The sequence below is a fragment of the Haliaeetus leucocephalus genome, unplaced genomic scaffold, assembly GCF_000737465.1.
Source record: "Haliaeetus leucocephalus isolate CR32 unplaced genomic scaffold, Haliaeetus_leucocephalus-4.0 Scaffold1, whole genome shotgun sequence".
NCBI classification, from domain to species: domain Eukaryota; kingdom Metazoa; phylum Chordata; class Aves; order Accipitriformes; family Accipitridae; genus Haliaeetus; species Haliaeetus leucocephalus.
In genome coordinates, this window is record NW_010972437.1 from 2,684,782 (window position 1) to 2,704,921 (window position 20,140).

Consider the following 20,140-nt stretch of genomic DNA (forward strand, 5'->3'; position numbering starts at 1 on the left):
GCTAACTCATGCAGGAATAGTCAAAGGATCATTAAGAATTACTCCAGCATGTGCCTTTTAAATTGTAGGACTTTAATTGCAAGTGACATGCCATAATCCTAACAAAAATACTTGTGCAAGTAGGAAGTATGTCTCTGATAAAATTCACATAAACTGATGCTTACCAAGATGAAATACAATGTTATTTTTAGTACGCACAAGAGGCATCCTCTATACACCAGCCAACAACTTTTATAAAGTTGTTTGCATAGACTGAGGCAGAGTAGCTTTACAGTAGTAGCCCTCACAAATGTAGCAATATATAAATTATGTGTACAGTAGTACATGTATTAATCATCTGGAGCAGTCACTATGAATCTATTAACCTTAAAAAACACCCACCATTACTTCCAATTTTATTTGCTGGAAAAGAATCTGATCCACAAAAACTAAACTATTACAAGGATTATGTTTGCCATATGGATTCCCATGTATTCCAGTATGAAAATTTGTAGATGTTTTTGTCCTTGGTGGAATAATTTGATTTTCCATCATATCTTTAATCTGGATCAGATATCTCTTAACTTTAACTACACAGAAATTTAATTAGGAAACATGAGGAAGCATTTTATCACTACTAGGTAGCATAGGATCACCACTAGGAAGGATAAGATTAGAAAATATGTACCTATTACTAATAATAACAGAAAATAGTACTGTAGACATCAAAGCTCACTTAACTCAGAAGCATACATGCAATTACAGGGGAGTAGAAATGAAAAATATACACTCTACTTCCACAACACGATTCCTTACTTCCTTACATTCTCTGCATGTTTTTTCATCAATATTATCTGCAGCCAGAGTTCTGTGGCTATTTGATGGCAAGGCTGTATTAACAAAAAGCTGAACAAAGATCCAGTTGCACTCCAAGACATCAAATATCAACGAGAAATATTTACCTCTACAATAGACATTATGTGAGTGCAAAAGAGAAACTCCTCCTTACTTCCCCCCGCCCCGAGGAACTATTCTGCCAAAGCATGTAGTAGACACCTACTAATAGCAGAGAGAAAATAAGGCATCTTCACAGATGGGTATTACAGAGACAGACCACTACTGCAAGATGCAAACATTTCTACTGTATGTCTAAGTGACTGCAGTGTGTTCTTGAGGATACCAGATTTAAAATATGTTGATATTTCCCTTCTTACATGACCAAAAGAAAAAAGTTATTTTAACTCTACTTAATAAATAATGCCTTCCTAAAATATTATTCCTTTTTTTCCAGAAAGCAGATGCCACCAGAGTTCATACTTTCTTTTCTATTATTTTTTTCAAAAGAAGCAAAATCAACAGGAAGCAAATTGTATGTACATGGATAAACAATGCTGCTAGCATGCATATGAAAGACTACTTACTGCAGGTTGAGCAATTAAATCTGTAAAGTCTTCAACTGAATGTAAAAGTAACTGTTGTAGTTGATGAGTCATTAAAGTGGCAGCACAAGCGAAGAAAGACTTTAATTTAGTGATGCTGGCATTGCTGGGTACTTGTTTTCGTTTATTACCTTGGTAAAAGATTTTCTGCACTTCTGGAAGCCACCTTAAAAGAATACAATATTTTTAAGTTTTTCAAGTGAATAGCATTAATAAACCTGTGGTTTTAACCTAATTGCTATAAATGCTTATATTACACACAGTCAAAAGCTGCTGCAGTGTACTTGGGAAACTATAGTTTAACTTAGGTAGGTCATATGGTAGTATCTTTAAATTCTAAGGAATCATGTCTCTGAAAATGTTATCTATTATTATGGAACCATATTTAAAATATAAGATATTATGATAGACAAATTTGCTATCTTGCTTTGATCTCCTATTTATCAGGCCAGAAAGCAGCACACTTAAGTCCCAGGGGTTGTGCACTTCATTATGCATCCTTGTAACCTCAGTAGTTGTTAACATGTGAAAGCAATCCAAAGGGAATTCTGCCCACTGCCCTTAACCAAAATGAAATTGGCTCTGGCATTGCTAGGAAATAGGAAGAAAGCCCAGAAGTGTGCAGCCTTCAATTAAGAGCAGAAAGGTATCTTCGAGGTCGGGAAGAAATACATCTAAAAAACAGTAAAGGCAATACATAACAGAATCATAGACGAGTACGGAAATAAAATCCTTCAAGGTTAATAGCAGGAAAAAACAAGTATTTGAGATTATAGTTTTATTTAATTAAAACCTGAAATAGTAAAAATGCAGTAATACATAACTGCAGGAATCAAGCATTATTGCTTAAAGGAAGATCAGATGCATACAGACAAAAGAGTTTGGCCACAAATATCTAAAAAAGACCTAGCAATTTTGATGCTTTATTTGAAAACTTAACTGCAGCACACTGAGTGCACTACCAAGAAAACTGCTTTTCTTCTTTTAAAATATCTTAGACTGAATATACAAACATTATGATAACCAAACACTTTACTTTTGAAAATGTTAGTGATAAATTCTAAAGTCAACAGATGTCATTAATGCATTTTTCAAGCAACTCTGCTCTCAGAAGCACCTATAAAACTGAGAATATATAAACTGAAATTCCAAAGTCATCAATAGATGTTCTATAGAGATACTGTTACTGAAGCGATACTAGGTTAATCTTCCTATCAATGAGACATTTCCCTTGTGTGAAGCAGGGATGGAGCAAGTCTTATTATTTAAGTTACATCACAGTTTATATTCTAAAATGTCATAAATTGTTGACAGTAGCAACACTGTATTTTCTCATTTATCCAGTACAAATGAGTCCACAAAATAAAAGCTTTTGTCCTAACAGACTAGAACACATATACAGTTAATGTCCCTCTAGGAAGTGAGCAAAATATGTCACACCAAAATTCAGAATAAGAAAACTTCACATATCATGATAACGTGCTCAATATTTACACAGCAGTTTTCGTTCATAGGCCTCAAAGAATTTCATACCACCACATCTCTTTCTTTAATATGTATTATTAAAACGGGTCCTTCCTTCTCTCTCCAGAAAGTTCAGAGTTTCAAAAACTGCTGAAGAAAAAGTTAAAGATTTCCCTGTAACTGAAAAAATATGGATACAGTTGATCATACTTCTTAGATAGAATCACTTTGGATTTTCCAATTTCCTTCATAACTTTATTCCGGAAAAACGAGAGGTCCTCAGCTTTGTGTTTATTTTGAAATATTTCTGTATCAAGAAGGCGTAAATTTCTGAAACAGAACATAATATAAACATTTTAGGAGCATATTCACTGTATCTTGTTTTTTATTCTTTTGTTTCCATAAAACTTTTTTTCATATTTCACATTTCAAACATAAAGGGTTTTTAAACCTATTTTAAACACTTAAAAATAATGTTATTTTCAGAAATTAGCTTCTATGGTTTCAGAACAACCAAATACAAGCACTGCAGTACTGTCTGTATGCGTGGTCTTAAATTGAAGTAGTAATTACTACATTTGAGCACATTAATAACTATTTTCAGAATCAGAGTTTATGTATATGTTACTCATTGTATGTAGTATCAAACATTAAAAATTCTGAATATGTTAAATTGCATTCCTTTCTAGGACTGGATGGGTTTTTACAAATATTATAGAACAATGTAAAAAAATAACTAACCATCTAAACCTAGCTTCAAAATAATTTTCAGTTTTTATATTTTTAAGACATTGGCTGAATTTTGTCTCCTACTTAGCAGATACAACAAAAATTTGGGGGGGGGACACCCAAACAAAAAAAACCACTCCCTGCAACTTGTTACAGCACCTGGCCTGGACAGGTCAGTTCATTCTCTTTTGTATCACCAGTCAAGAAATAAGCAAGCAGTTTGGTCTACTCTGGGAAGCAGAAAATAATAGCCCTTCCAATGCCTTTTTCCCTTGTTAATCAGATAAGAGGAAAAAGCCTAAGTGCCCTGCTAGGCAAGACAGCAACCATTCTCTTCTAGGGAGAGAGACTGTTTTGAATATTCTTGACCTGAGAAAGACGGGGAAAAAGTGTCAAATTTAAATAGAGATTAAGTGGCTATATTAAAAGCAAGAAAGACTATTTAAAAAATGGAAGTCATATCCAAAAATAAATTATTTTTCAAACATGTCAGAAGCAGGCAGCTTGCCAGAGTCTGTAAGATAACAAAGAGAAAATTTTTAAAAAGGGAGAGCTTAGAGAAGATGAGATCATAGCAGCTCCATTCTGGAGCCTTCCTGTACAAGGAACATGGTGTCTCAAATCAAAGTGTCAGTGAACATGCTGTAGAAAAAAAACCAAACAAAAAAACCAAAAAAACCAAAATCACAAATTTCCAGGTGCAGATGGCACTTCACCCAAGCTCTAAAGAAAACCAAGTACAGAACAGCTAAACTATTCAACTTTCACGTGTAGCTTCTTGCTTAAAACTGCCTAGATACCAAAGGAAATGAGGATGGCAAAGCATTCTGTGTGATTTTTGGGGAAGTACAGATAAGAAAGCTTGGCCTCTACAGAGGAACAGGTGGCAAAAACTCTTCAAACCATAAAGTTAGAGGGAACACACGCAAATACATTGTAGCGGTCTCAAATTCAATAGGGCAGCTTGGAAATCTTAAGATGTCACCATCCGTTATTTCCCTACATAGATTCTGATCATTGAAAAGCTGAAACCTAAAAGATATAGGTAACACTTACTTAAATGAGGTCTCCCATAAGTTCAAAAGAGCAAGCATTGAAGGATTTATTGCGTGCAAATTTTCTTTCATGTAACTGCAAGCCGACAAGAAAGACTTGTTCCAAGGTTTTGGCACTACTTCTATTCTAAAAAAACCAACCACAAAACCAACAAGAAACAGTAGGATGAATGTAGCTGTGCTAAGAACCAAAATATTTATACATTTGCTTTAAGATACTTGTTTCGCATCCCAGAAAGCACAGAATTCAGGAGACACATCTAGCTTTCTGCTCATTATTCGGATTCCAAAAAAAGTCTTCAAATATTGACCATGGTATAAAAAGAAATAATGTGAGAGAAATATTGGCCAAATCCTAAGAGATCTGTAACCTATTCATGGTCCCTTATATTTCGCATGTAATAAAATCATTATACATATATAATGTATTTAGTCAATTAATATGCAATTTTCTACAATAAGTAATATCTATGTTTATGCTCATCACATCAAATCTGTAAAAACTCATAAATTTAGAGCATTTTCATAAACTCGGTCTACTTTCAAATTTTTAAAAACATTAAGCTATTTTGGTGGGGGGTTTATATACTCATAGCCTTTTTTTGCTTTAAAAATGGTCTTTTTCTACAGGCACAGTCTGATTTTACTAATAAAATATTAAGCATTGCAACCTTTAGGTTGCAAACGAAAAGCAAAACCACTTCTGCAAATTTGTCACATATTTGTAATTCTTTTGTTCTCATTTTCATAATGAACTCCTTTAAAAAAAATCTGACACAAAATAAAATTTTTATCCATTGCTTAGTGAATCTGCATTCTATAGGAGACAGAAAAAGTAGCTACAGGAAGTTAAAAAACTTGAAGTTTTTCCATATTTATCTTACATAGTTCTTTAGAAGAAAATTTCATATTTCAAATACTGTTAATGGAATAAAACTGTTTTACCAATTATTATTCTACTGGAGAATTTTGTAGTTTTGGTTTGCATGTAAGCGTGTGACATAAGCTTATATACAAACTACTGTGATGTCCTACACAGTTCCTAAGAAGACATAGAAGATCTACAAAGAATCAGATGTAGGATGACCTCTTACCCAGGATATACAACAACAACAATAAATTCAACATATGTTCCTTCTCTTTTTAAGATGCAAATTTCTTAAGTAACATCTGTCACAACCACCCCTTCTATTACATTCTAATGCCTACCATTTGACATCTAAAAGCATCTACCTCAGGCCACAGGCCAGAAATTATTTATAACAAAAACTTTTCTGTTTTTAAAATCACTCAGTAATGCTATCCCCAATACAGAGCCTGTTTGATATTGGTGGAAATGTTCTGTTTCTGCAGCATTTTTAAGATTTCATTCCTCTACAAGGCAAATTTATTGTACAGTTTTTGGCTGTACCTCTTCACTTTCACATCTCAGGAAGAATTAAAGTATGTCCTAGGAAAGTTGATACTAGGTAGGCTGATCCACACTGGACAGATGTACAATCTTGGGAGTAGCACTATACTCTCTTTCAGTAGACTGCAGACTTTTTAAGTCAAGTGTGAATGGAATGGAGATAGTCCATTACTCTGAACAAAGGCCACATCCATCCACTCCAGTATGGAGGTTACTACATACTGGAAAACCCAGCCAGAAAAGCTAGGCATCTACCACTGTTTATACTGCATATTGCTCAATTGTTCTGAGGAACAAACCAGTCTGTATTTACTGCATTCTTAAACCTGTATGTATTGAGCCAAACTGTCACAATCTGTAAATAAGACAGAGCTTCAGTGAAATCTGTGCAGAACGTGACATTGTTCCATTGATTACAATGCAGTTTATACATAAGCATTTGTCCTGCTATATCAAATGCTGTGGCATTAATTGTGAGACTTCTTACCAGTCAAGCACTGCTAAACAAAACTAATTCCAATCAACCTTTCAAGGTAGACGCATATTTTTCAGGATTTTTCCAAAGATGCTGTATAATCATTAATTGAATTTACATAACTAATAACTAAGTCTTATTCACAGCTGACACTGACTACCACTATTAAGACTGATCCTTATACATGCTATTCTACCCCACTGTTCTCTAGTCAGTGTCTTTAAATAAATATATTTTCTTACTCTGCACGATGAGGTAGAAGAAAATCTTCTTTCTTGTCTTCATCTGTTTCCCTGGTGTCTCTTAAAACAAAGTCAACTGAAAAAAGCATTTAAAAAAAAAAAATAGAAAAGCCAAAATAGGCTTAGCGAAGGAATAGAATCATAGAATCATTTATGTTGGAAAAGACCCTTAAGAACATCAAGTCCAACTGTTAACCTAACACTGCCAAGTCCACCACCAAACCATGTCCCTAAGCACTGCATCTACATGTCTTTTAAATACCTCCAGGGATGGTGACTCCACTAGTTCCGTGAGCAGCCTGTTCCAATGCTTGACAACTCTTTTGGTGAAGAACTTTTTTCTAATATCCAATCTAAACCTCCCCTGGTACAATTTGAGACTGTTTCCTCTTGCCCCATCACTTGTTATTTGGGAGAAGAGACTGACACCCACCTCACTACAACCTCCTTTCAGGTAGTTGTAGAGAGCAGTAAGGTTTCCCCTGAGCCTCCTTTTCTCCAGACTAAACAACCCCAGTTTCCTCAGCTGCTTCTCATAGGACTTGTTCTCTAGACCTTTCACTAGCTTCATTGCTCTTTTTTGGACATGCTCCAGCACCTTTAAGGCTCAACAAAAATGTCCGAACTTACAACTCATTGAGATGAACAGTTTTATCTAGATACACATGAAAATTGATTTAGGAGAAAGCTATACTATTAAATAGGGATTTATAAAATAAACCAATGTTTTTAAAAAGTGTTGAAAGATCAAAAATAATGACTATCATCTTTGGTCATTACAAGGATAAGAAAACGTGAGTATTCTTTTTATTAAAATGTGCCTTAAACATCCAGGAGAGCACTTTCATACCACTCTTCCACAATGGTAGCTCTCAGCAGTGAACCGCACTCAACAATGAACACTTCTGAATATTAGCAACTTAGAGGAAAATGCAAGTAAACTCCTAGAAATCTACCTATAGCCTTTTTTACACTCAGAAGATAGTCTTCTTTCATTTCATCAGTCAGTGAATGTATACGTTCATCAAGTACTTTCAGATGTTGTGGAATTAAAGCTAAGATGTGGTCTAGCCATGATTCATCCATTGGGGCCACATTTGCTGTATCAATTCCATGGTGAATGTAATAGTAGTATTTCTGCGGGATAAAAGAATAAGATGCATCAGTTAAGTCCGGTACTAGATAATCATTCCTACTACAGGTTTAGCTAGAGATATCGGCTTATTTAGTAAAAATAAATGTAATTAGTACTAAGTACTGATTTATGTTGTAAATTACATACACATCACTACAGCTGATGTAAATACCTTCATCAGCCTGCTGAACACTAGTGGGTAGAATAACGATAAAAAGCTGTTGAGAGAGAAAAATGGGATATAGTGGCATAAGCCTCATTCCATTTCTCTGATAAGAGCTAAATAACAAAAATTTCATTGAAGAATGGACATATCTCATAGAAATCTGGCTTTTGCTTTGGTTTTGCTTTTACAGTTCTGGTGAGATACCTCTCCTTTGCACTGTCCATTACCAACCTTTTCCTTAAATAAATTTTCAATATATATTCATCTATCTCATCATTCCAGTGCCACCATTATTATCAATTAGCTCTCAGACTGGACCATATATTCAAAAAGAAAGCCATGCATTCTGCAGAGTTTCATGTTGATATGCAACATAGAGCTAAACATAGAGCTAATGCATTGCTCAGAATATGAATGTATAACCACAAATAAGTACATCTGCTTGTATATCAGCATTTAAACGGGTATGTGAAGTCTGATTAACAAAACTTCAGAGCATTAAGGGAAACAGATGAAGAAACATATCAGCCCACATTCAAAGACATGCAAAATGGAATATCAACTGGAAGATTACCAATGTCAGGAAGCAACACATTAACTTATCTCAATCAATTTATCCCCAAATGAACTTAATCTATTTTAAATATATATAAATCACAAAATTGTGTATACAGTTGTGTCATACAAGGTATCTTAAGCCAGAATGAGAATGAAGAACATCCTAGCCATTAGATGAGAGTAACCCATAGAGAACTGTCTTATGGATTCTATCTGCTCAGACTAAGCAGTGCACTGTCCCTTGCAAGTTACTCTCACCTTCAGGCAAGTGCAGAAAAGATTCATTTATTACTTCCTGACATTGGTTATCCTCCAGTTACTATTCCATTCTGCAATTCTTTGAATCATTCATGCATTCCTAATGCTCCATTCTCAACAGTATCACTATAAATAATATATTGTGTGAAACTAATAGTGGAAGAATATGTTACTGTCAGTCATGTCTCATTGTGTCGATCATCTTGTCAATATTTACAATAAATGACTGGCACTGTATTTCATTTAATACTGTAGAAAACAGTCTTTAGCTACCAAAATATCTTTTTCTATTGGTGTAGATGAATCTGCTCTTGGAGGCTGGGTTCCGTCAAGGGATGGAAGCTGTTCTTCAGTAAGGTCTTCCTGCCTGAGACAAAAGAATGAAGAGTATGCATCACATTCTTCAGATACATTTTACTGGCATAAGTAATATATAGCCATTCTACACGTCAGCTGTGAACAAACAAAACAAAAAAAGGGAACTGGCAAAACTTTACAATGATTTCAAGACATTCTGATTCAAAAAGAACACTGAAGCATGTGACCAAGTTTGTATTTTACCTGCTAAGGTTCAGCTTTTAAAATTGGTGATATAGTTCATGCTCATATACATACTTTCAATTTGCAATCATCAAAATTTTGAAATAATTTAAAACTTGGTTCATCTATCAAAAAGGAAAACCACATTATTCAAAGGTAAGGAAACTCACAGTATAATGTCAACAAGAGTGCTTCTGAAACTTTCATGGGTTTTTTTCAGATGACTGCTGCTCTGCAATGTAGAAGTTGATGGCCCAGCACCTGCTTCATTATCTCTAGAATCCTGTATCTTGTGTCTCTTGCATCTCACCTTCAAATATTCTCCTAGCAGAAAATACATGAAATTAAGTTTAAAAAATGTTAAACATATGTTCATGTTTCTGAGAAGTTTTCTTCAGTAGTACTAAAAATGTTAACCTTACCAGGTGAATACTCATTTTTTACAGTAAACTCATCTGACTCATCATCTTTCTGTTCTTTGCTCAGATGGAATGAAGGACAAGTCTGCTGCCACAGTGGTTTAGACCTTGCCTGGAATAAATATTTTATATTTTAGTTTTACACTTGTTGTAGGTGCTACTAACATACTTCAAGACTTCTTCAATATAGTAAATCAAAGAAACTGTAGCCTAATATACAGCCGGAATAAGGCAGCATAAAAATCATACAATAAACTACTACTATTACGTTGCCCTCAAATTCTAAATATCCAGACCATTAGAGATAAGCATGTTAAACTTATATGTAATATTTGCAAACTCTCTAGTTTTATACTTACTTAAATATTTTCAAACTTGTTCAGATATTCCACTTCCAATGTTTTCCAAATACTGAAATATAAACAATGCTCCACATACAGATATAATATACATACATAGTGCAGAGAGAGAGAATATACACCTCAGCATATATTTGAATGAGAACCATGGTCTTTACATAAGCATGCTGTCACACATACTTGAAAATGAAAGCTTACAAAAAAAAAAGCCAACGCAACTACCTGAGACAACTGTGGTAATAAGTTCTCTGTTCTCTTTGCCAACTCCCCTTGGCCACTTGGACTGGGCTTGAGAAAAAAAAGAAAAGGAAAATGACAACTAGACATTCAAATTACTACTAATATTAGACTTCCAGAAGTACTTAAACATGTCATCTAGCTATAATTCCGTTTTTATCTCTTATATAATAATTTTTACACCTACAGTTTCATGTCACTTCCCTTATTCTTCCTAGAGTGTTTCCATGTAGAATTCAACTTTCTCAAATGCCTTTGAAAAAATCACAGCTCTGAAAAATTAAGTTTAGGCTGGGAAGCATTTATGTTACCTTTTTGCCAAGATATACATTAAAGCATTACAAGATACCATGAAATAATACAAATTAAAAAATTAAATTTTTTATTCCCATTCTTCAGTCAACATTTTTTAAAACACAAAATGGTCCTTTTTTTCTAACCCATACACTTTCATTTAAAAGCATCCAGTATTCTCCGCTTTTCCACAACACTGATGCCTTAGCATCAGACATCAAAGCTGTCTGTCCAAAAGCACCCTCTGACCATGCCCAGGACTCTGGCTAGCACATTTTAGCAAGGTACAGCACCTTCCTATAAACAAACGAGACAATCTAGTTGTAAAATTATTTAAAATTGGCTCTAACAGAACTGCCTTTGGCTATTCTATTTCTCCTCTGTTTCACACCAGTGCCAATACCCCTGGCACTACCCACACCACCTCTTTCCATGCAGCTGCACTTGCAGCAATACTGCATGTCTATGCTCTTTCTGCTTTCTGTCTTCTGCAAAGGCTGTAACAGAGGAAACACAAAGCACAGAAAGTTTTTGTAGACATACCCAAGCTAACTTTAAACAAGGCAGGTTGGCTATCATTTGCAATACAGCTGCTGTGGTGTAGAACTCACACAAGTTTTTGGCATTTAAATATTTACATGAATTTTGCAGTCAAGGATAAACTCTGGCAATTCCCAAGGCAAAAATCGAATCAGGCTCTGAAGAAAACCTCCTTCAAAATACAGGAATTTGTCAGTGATAAAATATCTATAGACATACATTAGCAGTTGTTACCAATCTCTTCATAAACTAATTTGTGGTCCAACTTGTGAAAGGGGAGCAAACTCATTCCAGCTCTAGGGAGTCCTTCCCCTGAACATGATGGGGATAAACAACTTGACTACCAGTAGCTGCAAGTGAGCCATACAACAAAATGTTTTAAGTATCTTGTTTCAAAATCAACAGCACTACTCTTTCAATGAACATGAGATTTATCCCCCTTTCTCTCCCCTAATGAGATTAAACACATGCCTGGTGAATTAGAGTACTCTAAACACCAAGCAGGCCAATTTTTATATTTTTAATCTAGCTTTTTGGCAATCACAGAAAAGGTGACTGAAGACTTTGCCACAAGAACCACATATCTCTTTCAGTCCCTCATTTAATGCTCTCGCCAGTCTGTCTTTCAGTTAGGCATGGTCCATGTGCAAGATTTTTCACACCTCGAAATTTTAATGCCTATACCAACCTCATGGTCTGCAGTGACACAGATGATGAACTTATTTCAGCATAAATGAGGGAAAAACAGTATTATAACCAATACAGAAAGATTTACATGACAAACCTGCTTTTTGTCTGGTAATTGTAACTCTACTGGGAAAATACGAAGCCATTTATTTCTCTGTAGTCTAACATACTCAACTGCAAAAAGATTCTTAACACAGACCTTGTTAACAGCTACCAGTCTGTTCTAATACTAGTATGAATACATCTCCTAATAGCGTATCTGCACTGCATCATAAAACCACTGCTTACCAAGCCAATAAGCCTACAGGATGCAGTGTAGCCTATGGACAGGGTTTGGACTGGTTTGGACACAGGTCTATACAAACATGCTATGATAGAATCACAGAAAAAAATAGGCCGAAAAGGGCCTCTGATTATCCGCTCTCCTTCTCAAAGCAGTACTAACTACAAAAAGTTAGGTCAGATTGCACAGGGCCTTGTCCAGTTGAGATCTGAAGTTCTCTAAAGCCACTGCCTCTCTGGGCAACCTTCTCCCCTGCTCAATCATCTCACTGTAAAGAATGTCATCCTTATGCCTAGTCAGAATTTCCCTCCCTGCAACTTGAGAGCGTTGCATCTCTTCCTGCTGCTGCACAGCACCAAGAGGAATCTGGCACCATTTTCTCTCTTGTTCAGGCACTGGGAGACAGTAACTACATTCCTCCACCCCCTTCTCTTCTCCAAGCTGAACACATACATTTCCCTCAGGCTCTCTTCATACACCAAGTGCTCCAGTCCCCTAACCATCCCAGTAGTGATCTGATGGACTCTGGTTTGTCAACAGCTTTACAGCTGCTGCACTGGAGCTGGCTCAGGCAAAGTCACCTTAGGTGGCTCTGAACTTTGTGTATAGACAGGCTCTTTCTTCTCCATATCTTGCATAATGAGACTAAAATGTAAAGCTCATTGTTTCTCTAGTCCAGATTCTAAAGCTATTGGTGAATGCTATCTACTACCCTCTGAAGGGAATGGATGGGAGGAAAAAAAAATAAAAATCTTTTCTATAAGAGAAAATGGGTTTGAATTCCTAGAAGAGTATTATTTATTTCTCTTAGTGACAAGGTCCACAGCCTTAATTCTTAGATTCCTGGTTAGAAACAAGTAACAGAAACCTGGGTATTTTTACAAATAATAGGGCTACAAAAAAGACTGAGACTATACCTTGTCTTCATATACAATATTACACTGTTCTGTTTAGACTTTGTTTTGTTGAAAAACATAGAATTCAGCACGACAACTTATACCTCTGAGCTGCTGGTACTCAGTGTTGAAATTAGTTCCACTGAAGACAGTGCCAATATTTTAAAATATTATACTGCAAACTTACTACTGGCAATAAGATGTACTAAAAAGAGAGCCCTGGACAGTGAGATAGTTATGAGCAGCCAATTCACACCCTCTAATGTGCACCTCAAGAAGAAACACACCCAAGAAAAAATTGGTGAACTTTTAATTCACTGAAGGAAGTTACTGAATTACTTCACTTTAAATCTCTCACACATTTCATTAGAGGAAAACAAATCTGAATGAAGACATCAAAACCAAAAGAGACTGAATGAACGGGATTGACTTACTAACAGGAGAACAACATGATTTAAGAGGGCAGACTCTGCCTTATAATTACATTAACCAACTACAACCCAATCAGGCCACTAGAGAAATACTACAAGTTACTATTGGTTAATGCCCAGTGATTTAAAACCACATTCATAGCTAAAAGCTTCTATTGGCATTTGTCTTCAGCATTTAAGCTTCCTGCAGTTCTGGAAATAAACTGAATTAATTCAAATCTCTCCATGCTTGAACTTTAAAAAACAAAAAAAAATAACCCCAAACAACCAAAATGGGGAGAGGGCTTATGACGTAATGTTTTGTACCAAGCTAAAGACTACAATTAATTTCTGTGGTTTATAATGGGATACCTTTAGGAGAGAGTTACTCTCTCTGAAAACACTGCAGAAACAGCAGCCCAAATCAAAAAGGTCTGTTTAAATTTGCACTGCTAAAGTAATTAAAGGAAATCTAGGCCGCTGCAAGAACTACATTGCTTCTAAAAACCTGACTTAAGGAGTTCACAGCACAGTTTAATTTTTCTGGAGGATATCAGTCACAACCAGCCTGCAACTAATGGGACAGCATACTAAAGCCTTTCTCAGCAAACACGGCTGCCTCACCAGGTCTCCGCTTACAGAGCGCAAGCATTTAAGTGTCAGGGGCAAAAAACGTGACCTCAGGAGCTTAATTCAAGCTTGTTAGTTAAGTTTTAAAAGAAAAACAACACTTTTCAGATCAGAAGCAACCCCCTCCGGTAGCCAGGTGCACCCGAGCGTTCTGCTCTCTGCCCCGCGAACAGCCAGCGCTGCCCAGGCACCTCTCTCTCCTCAGCCAGCCCGCTGCTCCCCGGCACCCAGTCCTGCCCCACAGCCCCCCCCCAAACCAAGGCGGGGGCCACCACGGGACGCCCAGCCCCCGCCTGCCAGAGCCGGGGCAGATGCTGTCGGTTCCGGGCTGAAGAAGGCGGAGCGGGCGGGCACAGCTCGGCCTCGGGGCTCCCGCCGCTCCCCCTCAGACCCCAGTACCTGCTCGCTGCCCATGTCTGCGCGGGCGAGGCGGCGTTGCCGCCTTGGGAGGACGCCGTTACCTAGCAGCACCGAGCGCGAGCGCGGCCGTTGGCCGCCGCCGCCCCTGGCCGCGCGCACAGCGAATCCCAACGGGCGGGGGCGAGGAGCGGCTCGGCCCGGCAGAGAGGTGTCGCTGCCGGCCGGCTGCAGCCGAACGCAGCACGGCCAGGGGCAGCTGCTCCGCCGGTCTCCCGGCTCGTAACGCGTTCTCTGAGCGGCAGAAAACTTGCGGTCTTGCGAAGACCTCCCCCAGACTCTGCTGCAGGGCAGGACGAGGGAGAAACGTCCGGAACTTGAGGCCAAGGAACAGCTGGCTTCCCGCCATCCAGTTAGCCAGCAAAGCCACAGCTGCACCTGGTGAAGGACCCTGAAGTTTCAGCAAGGCTACCTGCTCAGGTGTTGCTGACTGAAGACGTGCAATTTACTCGCTGATAAACGACAACCTGTGATGTTTGTATTTAAGCTGTTGCAATACATTTGCAGCTACGGCAAGCTGAATTTCAGCTTTGCTGTTAGTTCACTGAGATTGTCTTCCAGTAGGAAACGCTTGATACGAGGCCTCCCAATTTCAGGAAAATAAGGATAGTTAAAATTGCTTTGAGGAGCATGTACCATTTGCCGCTGTTTAGGCAGGTATTTCTTCTTACCTTTTAAATTAACTGATGTGTCTCAGTAAGTGAATGCAGGTGCTTGTCTTCAGGCAAAGCAGCCAGACATGTGCTCCAACTGAACATGCAAAAGACCTCAGCTGTGCTTGCAAAATCATTAATAAGCTCCAATGACTGAACTGGAGTGCCCAAACCACAACAGCAACCAAAGATTTTTCAGGTGCCACATCATGCATCAGCCCATCTTGTGCACAACAGACATAGGATTTTAACAACCTGCCCCGCCCGCCCCATCAGCAAATTAAAGAACACAAGAAAATATAAATAGAATTCTCTTTTAGTTTCAATGGTAGTCAATGGGTGTTCCCTGCATTATGAATCTGATGCTTTGACCAATCTAAATAAACTACTGGTATGGTTGGTGTGACGTCTAACACTTTACTGTGACCAGATTTGGATTGCAGTGGGATCTGAAACAGCTGTTGCCATGTTAGGTAGTTTGTGGATTTCAAATGAGAGCATTTGTTATGTTTTCACAGCAACACATAAAAGGTAGCACAACAGTTTACAGTGGAGTTAGCCTGCTGGAAAATCCCTATAAATGAGTACTGATTCAGGCCTGTAACCAACCTTGTGAACTGTACAAAAAGTGTTATAAGAGTCTATATACCGAGTTTTAAATGTAAAAGCCCCTTTGTTAAAATACCACAGGCAAAGAAGCAGTAGGGTATTTTCGCTTTGTCCAGCTGTAGAAAATTCAACATCACTTGGAATTCCCAGTGCATTTTCTAAAACAGTACCAAAGCCTGGGTTTGATTTTGAAATGAGAAATACACTCATACTCAACATATCTTAGGGAGATTCAAACAAGCTGTACGCTGTACTGGCTATAATATATAACAGTCTAGCTGGAAAACATGCAAAGGGAAATCCTTGCTATTTCTCTTTAATACTGAATCATTCAACTACTAGAAACTATATCTACAGAAGGCAGTAGTATGTTCAGTGCACATCGCCATATACTATTGGGGGTTGCATTCCCTTTGCTACAAAGTGACATTTTGTTTTTTCAGTATCCAATTAGGAAACCAGAAAATAGCACACCTGCTTGTACTCTTCAGAGGAGGAAAGACACAGTTAGGTTGCTAACAGGAGGAACATTATAGAGAAAATCAATTCTTGTGTATATAGTATTTTTCATTATCATACAAACTTTCTTCTTACAGAGAACTAAGAACTGCTATGTTGCTGTTTATTCTTTTCCTGCAGTGACCAGTTAAATACAATTTTTTTTACATAAATGAAATACCAGCTGATTTTAATCAGCATTTCCAAGGCCACAGGAGGACACAACAGAAAAAAAAATGGTTTAAAACTCCGTTTTTTGCCTTCCTTTGTTTCGTTAACATCTCACTTCATCTGAAATCCCCTACCTAACAAAACAATCTAAATCTAACTTCAGAGATAAAAATAAGATCAAAAGAATAAAATGGTGAAAGGATGAAGAGAAGAAGGGAGTACACACAAATATTAAGTACTCCTCAGCATCTGTTTTAGAACTGAACTAAAAGCAATTAAAAAAATAGAGCAGACAGAAAAAAATCCATTACCAGCCAAGTCAACAGAACATAGACATTCAGTATCATGCAGTCCATAACTGTTATTTAAGAAAAGGTTTAGCAAAGATTGGAGCATCAGTGCAACAAAAAAGGATCAGTGACGCAGTAAAACTAAATACAGGAAGGAAAAAAGACCATGGGTATCATTTCTATCACAAAGTTCTCATCTTCTGCAAGATTCAGCGACATGGGGTCTTTATTCCGTCTTGATGACTCAGTTAAATTCTGGAGTACCGGTAATCAAGAATACATTTCTTTCTCCCTTCAGACAGATGCAAAAGTATCAAACAGTAGATAACAATATGGTTTACTCCATGGAATTAACAAAACTTAAGCCAAAATACTATGTACAGTGAAGTATTTTACTGACCAGATGTTCTGTTTTTAATGTGAAAAAAGTGATCCTTTGATTTTTAACCAAAGTACTTACTGGCATGCTTTGTATGTTTTGATTAGAGCAAATAAATAATGTTTGAAAGTACAATAAATTTTGTGTACAAAAATTAAAATTCTCAGATTTGGGTATTGCTTTAAAAATAACTTCAGGAAGGGGTTTTTATTTCCCCAGAGGTTTCAGATGACAGACTGAAAAACATTAACTAGCATGAAAATGGAACAAGATGTTTGAATGCAATGGAATCACAGCTTCTGAAATGCCTACAGCTTGTCTCTCAAAGTTTTATTCCTAAATCACTCCAGTGGTTATGGCAATCTCAACCAAACCCTAAGTGTACATACTGGAACTTATTCCCACATAATGCTTTTTCTTGTACTCCACTTCGTCTAAAATCTCTTTTGTCTCTATTTTTTTAAATTAAAAATATATGCGTATATATATTTTTAAGTTCTCCCACATTTACCCTTTGTGGACTCACTATAGTTGTACATAAAACAAGTAATCGATCTCACATTGTAAAGATGTTTAATGAGGCAAACAAAGCTTTCTCATAGAGGCTTCTAACAGTGGGGAAATCAATAACAATTGATAATTCATAATGATTTTTGTAACGGGAAAGTTTTAGTCATCAAAATTCAAGTTTAAGGGTTTTAAGTCAAGAGCTGGTACTTATCTGTTATGTTCATAGGCAGGACTCGAATTATGGACAGCACTTAAAATGCAATTAGACACAATAATCATTTCAAAGAGATAATGCATTTAACACTTCAACTCACCATGACGGTGAGACATTACACTTTACGCAAGTTTTCAGTGGGGGGAAAAAAAGCGTGCATTTTTCAGTTCAAAATTTTTTTAAAAAACAGGTCTATATGTTTTCCTTGTATACCTTATTTTTGCCATACCTAGACTAACAATATGGAAGCACAAATATAAGTATTGGTTTTGTAAGTAAGAAGTAATTCCTATGAAATACTAGAAAATTTCCCCCTTTTTCAAAAAGATTTTTTTTTTTAACTTTATGAACTTTATTAAGTCAGGTCTTGTTAAGCATATCTCTTGAGTATGGAATAATTAATGCATGAAAATCAAACTAAAGACAGGAGTAAAATAGTATTTTCTTCCCTAAAAGAAGAGTGATAACTATTTAAATATTGTTTGTAAAAATCATTCTCAGAAACATGCCACGCTATAAGAAGCATGTGTTTAGTCAGATAAGTCTTCTGCTCACATCACAACGGAACTACTGACCATCAAGGAAAGATCACTTCACAAATTGTTTTAGAATAGCCACCATAGTAATAGCACAGATGTACGACACAGTCCTACAGTTACTGGAACACGGAAAAGATTTTTAAAGATAGTGAAGAAATCTGGGTTCATCTGTGCCAACAGAAACAAAGCAAGTTACAGGCAAGAACTTGTATGCCTATTTCATCTTCGCAGCCACTCCAGAAGAACACTAGAATGAGCTTGAGCATCTACCAGTGCCTGTTTAAAAAAGAAAAAGGAGTCCTTATTTACTATCAAGACTATCACAACACTAAAGGAAACACGAATACTTTGTGGTCGGTGTAGATATGCTGACTTATTGACTCTGGATGCAAATGTGCCTGTCATAGGAAGCCTCTGTTCACACTCTTCTCAAAGGCGAAGTCTTCATTTCACTGGAAGGCAACAGTTTTGTCACAGGTGTTACTGGGTAAAAAACCATCCTTTATCTTCCTGTTGTGTTGTGAAAGCAACAAAAACTAGCACCGTCACATGAAATGATTGATTCTTTAAATACTTTATGTAATAGTCTAGCCTTTATTTATTAGGGCTAACACTACACGGGCTAAACAAATAAGAATTTTTATGTCATAATTCATGTACCTGCTTTTAATTAAGAAATTTCCTTATACTCTCATGCACTGGTAGGTGACTCATCAACTCAGCTTTGTAATGTTACCGTTAATTTGGTAGACTTTCTGATTCATTCTGTATCTTGCTCATTTCTACAATGCTGAGTGGGCCAAGCAGTATTTTCAAGTCTGTCAGCTGCCAGATTCTTAAGGCACAAGATGATTGGTTTCTGAAACAAACACACATTAATTGCATGCTTTTATCTTGTCCCAGTTTTACAATATATTTTTTCAAGCATAACTTACCTTACTTGGCAAGAGTACAAGCACAACTGTCCTGGTAAGAAGATGGTCAGCTGTTATCTAGACAATGCATTTTTCCAACATGTCTCCATCCTTAGAAGGCCTTTTGAAAAGACAGAAATTTCAAGCTGTCTCAAATCACTACTAGTGTTAAACAGAATAGTGAGTTTTCTAATGTCTTAAAAAGAATTAAAAAAAAGAAAAAAACAGGCAGCATTCCTCCTGATAAGAACCTTCAGTGCAGGAAATGTAAATATTCAGATAATTTCTGAACTTAATGCTGCAAGCAACACCAAACCAAGCACATGAATACACTATTTCTTTCACTAAAAATAAAGCCCATTTGTGCACTTCTAACAATGAGAAAGCTTTCATTTCGTCAATGAAATGTGCCTTTGTAGGAAACATTATCCAGGCCACAAGGGGTTACCATCTCTTTTGAGTGTAATTCCTTTTCTAAAGGAAAATTGTTTGGTTGTGAGGGTTTTTTTGTTTTGTTTTTTAAATTCAGCCATCTACTTGAAAATGAAACAAATGTACAGTTAGTGCCCTAGGAGACTAATATGTATAACAAACATTCCATTTGAGTTTCCTTACACAGTCATTCAGCAAAGGCCATTAGAACTTAACATAAAAGGTAGCACCTCCGTAAATACCGCAAGACATAACTAGACCATTACATATAGGAACATAAACTTTTTATGTATAAAAAAACCCCAGGC

At 36.7% G+C, this 20,140-nt stretch overlaps 1 protein-coding gene across 1 annotated transcript in view; it reads right to left on the bottom strand.

Moving 5' to 3' along the window:
* DNAH7 (dynein, axonemal, heavy chain 7) overlaps positions 1–14,620 on the bottom strand; it is a 116,712-nt gene extending 102,092 nt beyond the window's left edge. The window contains exons 1-10 of the mRNA XM_010564048.1: positions 14,606–14,620; positions 10,452–10,517; positions 9,874–9,982; positions 9,622–9,775; positions 9,185–9,278; positions 7,751–7,931; positions 6,795–6,870; positions 4,668–4,793; positions 3,093–3,212; positions 1,401–1,584 (exon numbers count right to left, since the gene is read on the bottom strand). Coding sequence (XP_010562350.1) covers positions 1,401–1,584; positions 3,093–3,212; positions 4,668–4,793; positions 6,795–6,870; positions 7,751–7,931; positions 9,185–9,278; positions 9,622–9,775; positions 9,874–9,982; positions 10,452–10,517; positions 14,606–14,620 — 1,125 coding nt within the window. The remainder of the gene's footprint in view (positions 1–1,400; positions 1,585–3,092; positions 3,213–4,667; positions 4,794–6,794; positions 6,871–7,750; positions 7,932–9,184; positions 9,279–9,621; positions 9,776–9,873; positions 9,983–10,451; positions 10,518–14,605) is intronic.
* Between the last annotated feature and the right edge of the window lie 5,520 nt (positions 14,621–20,140).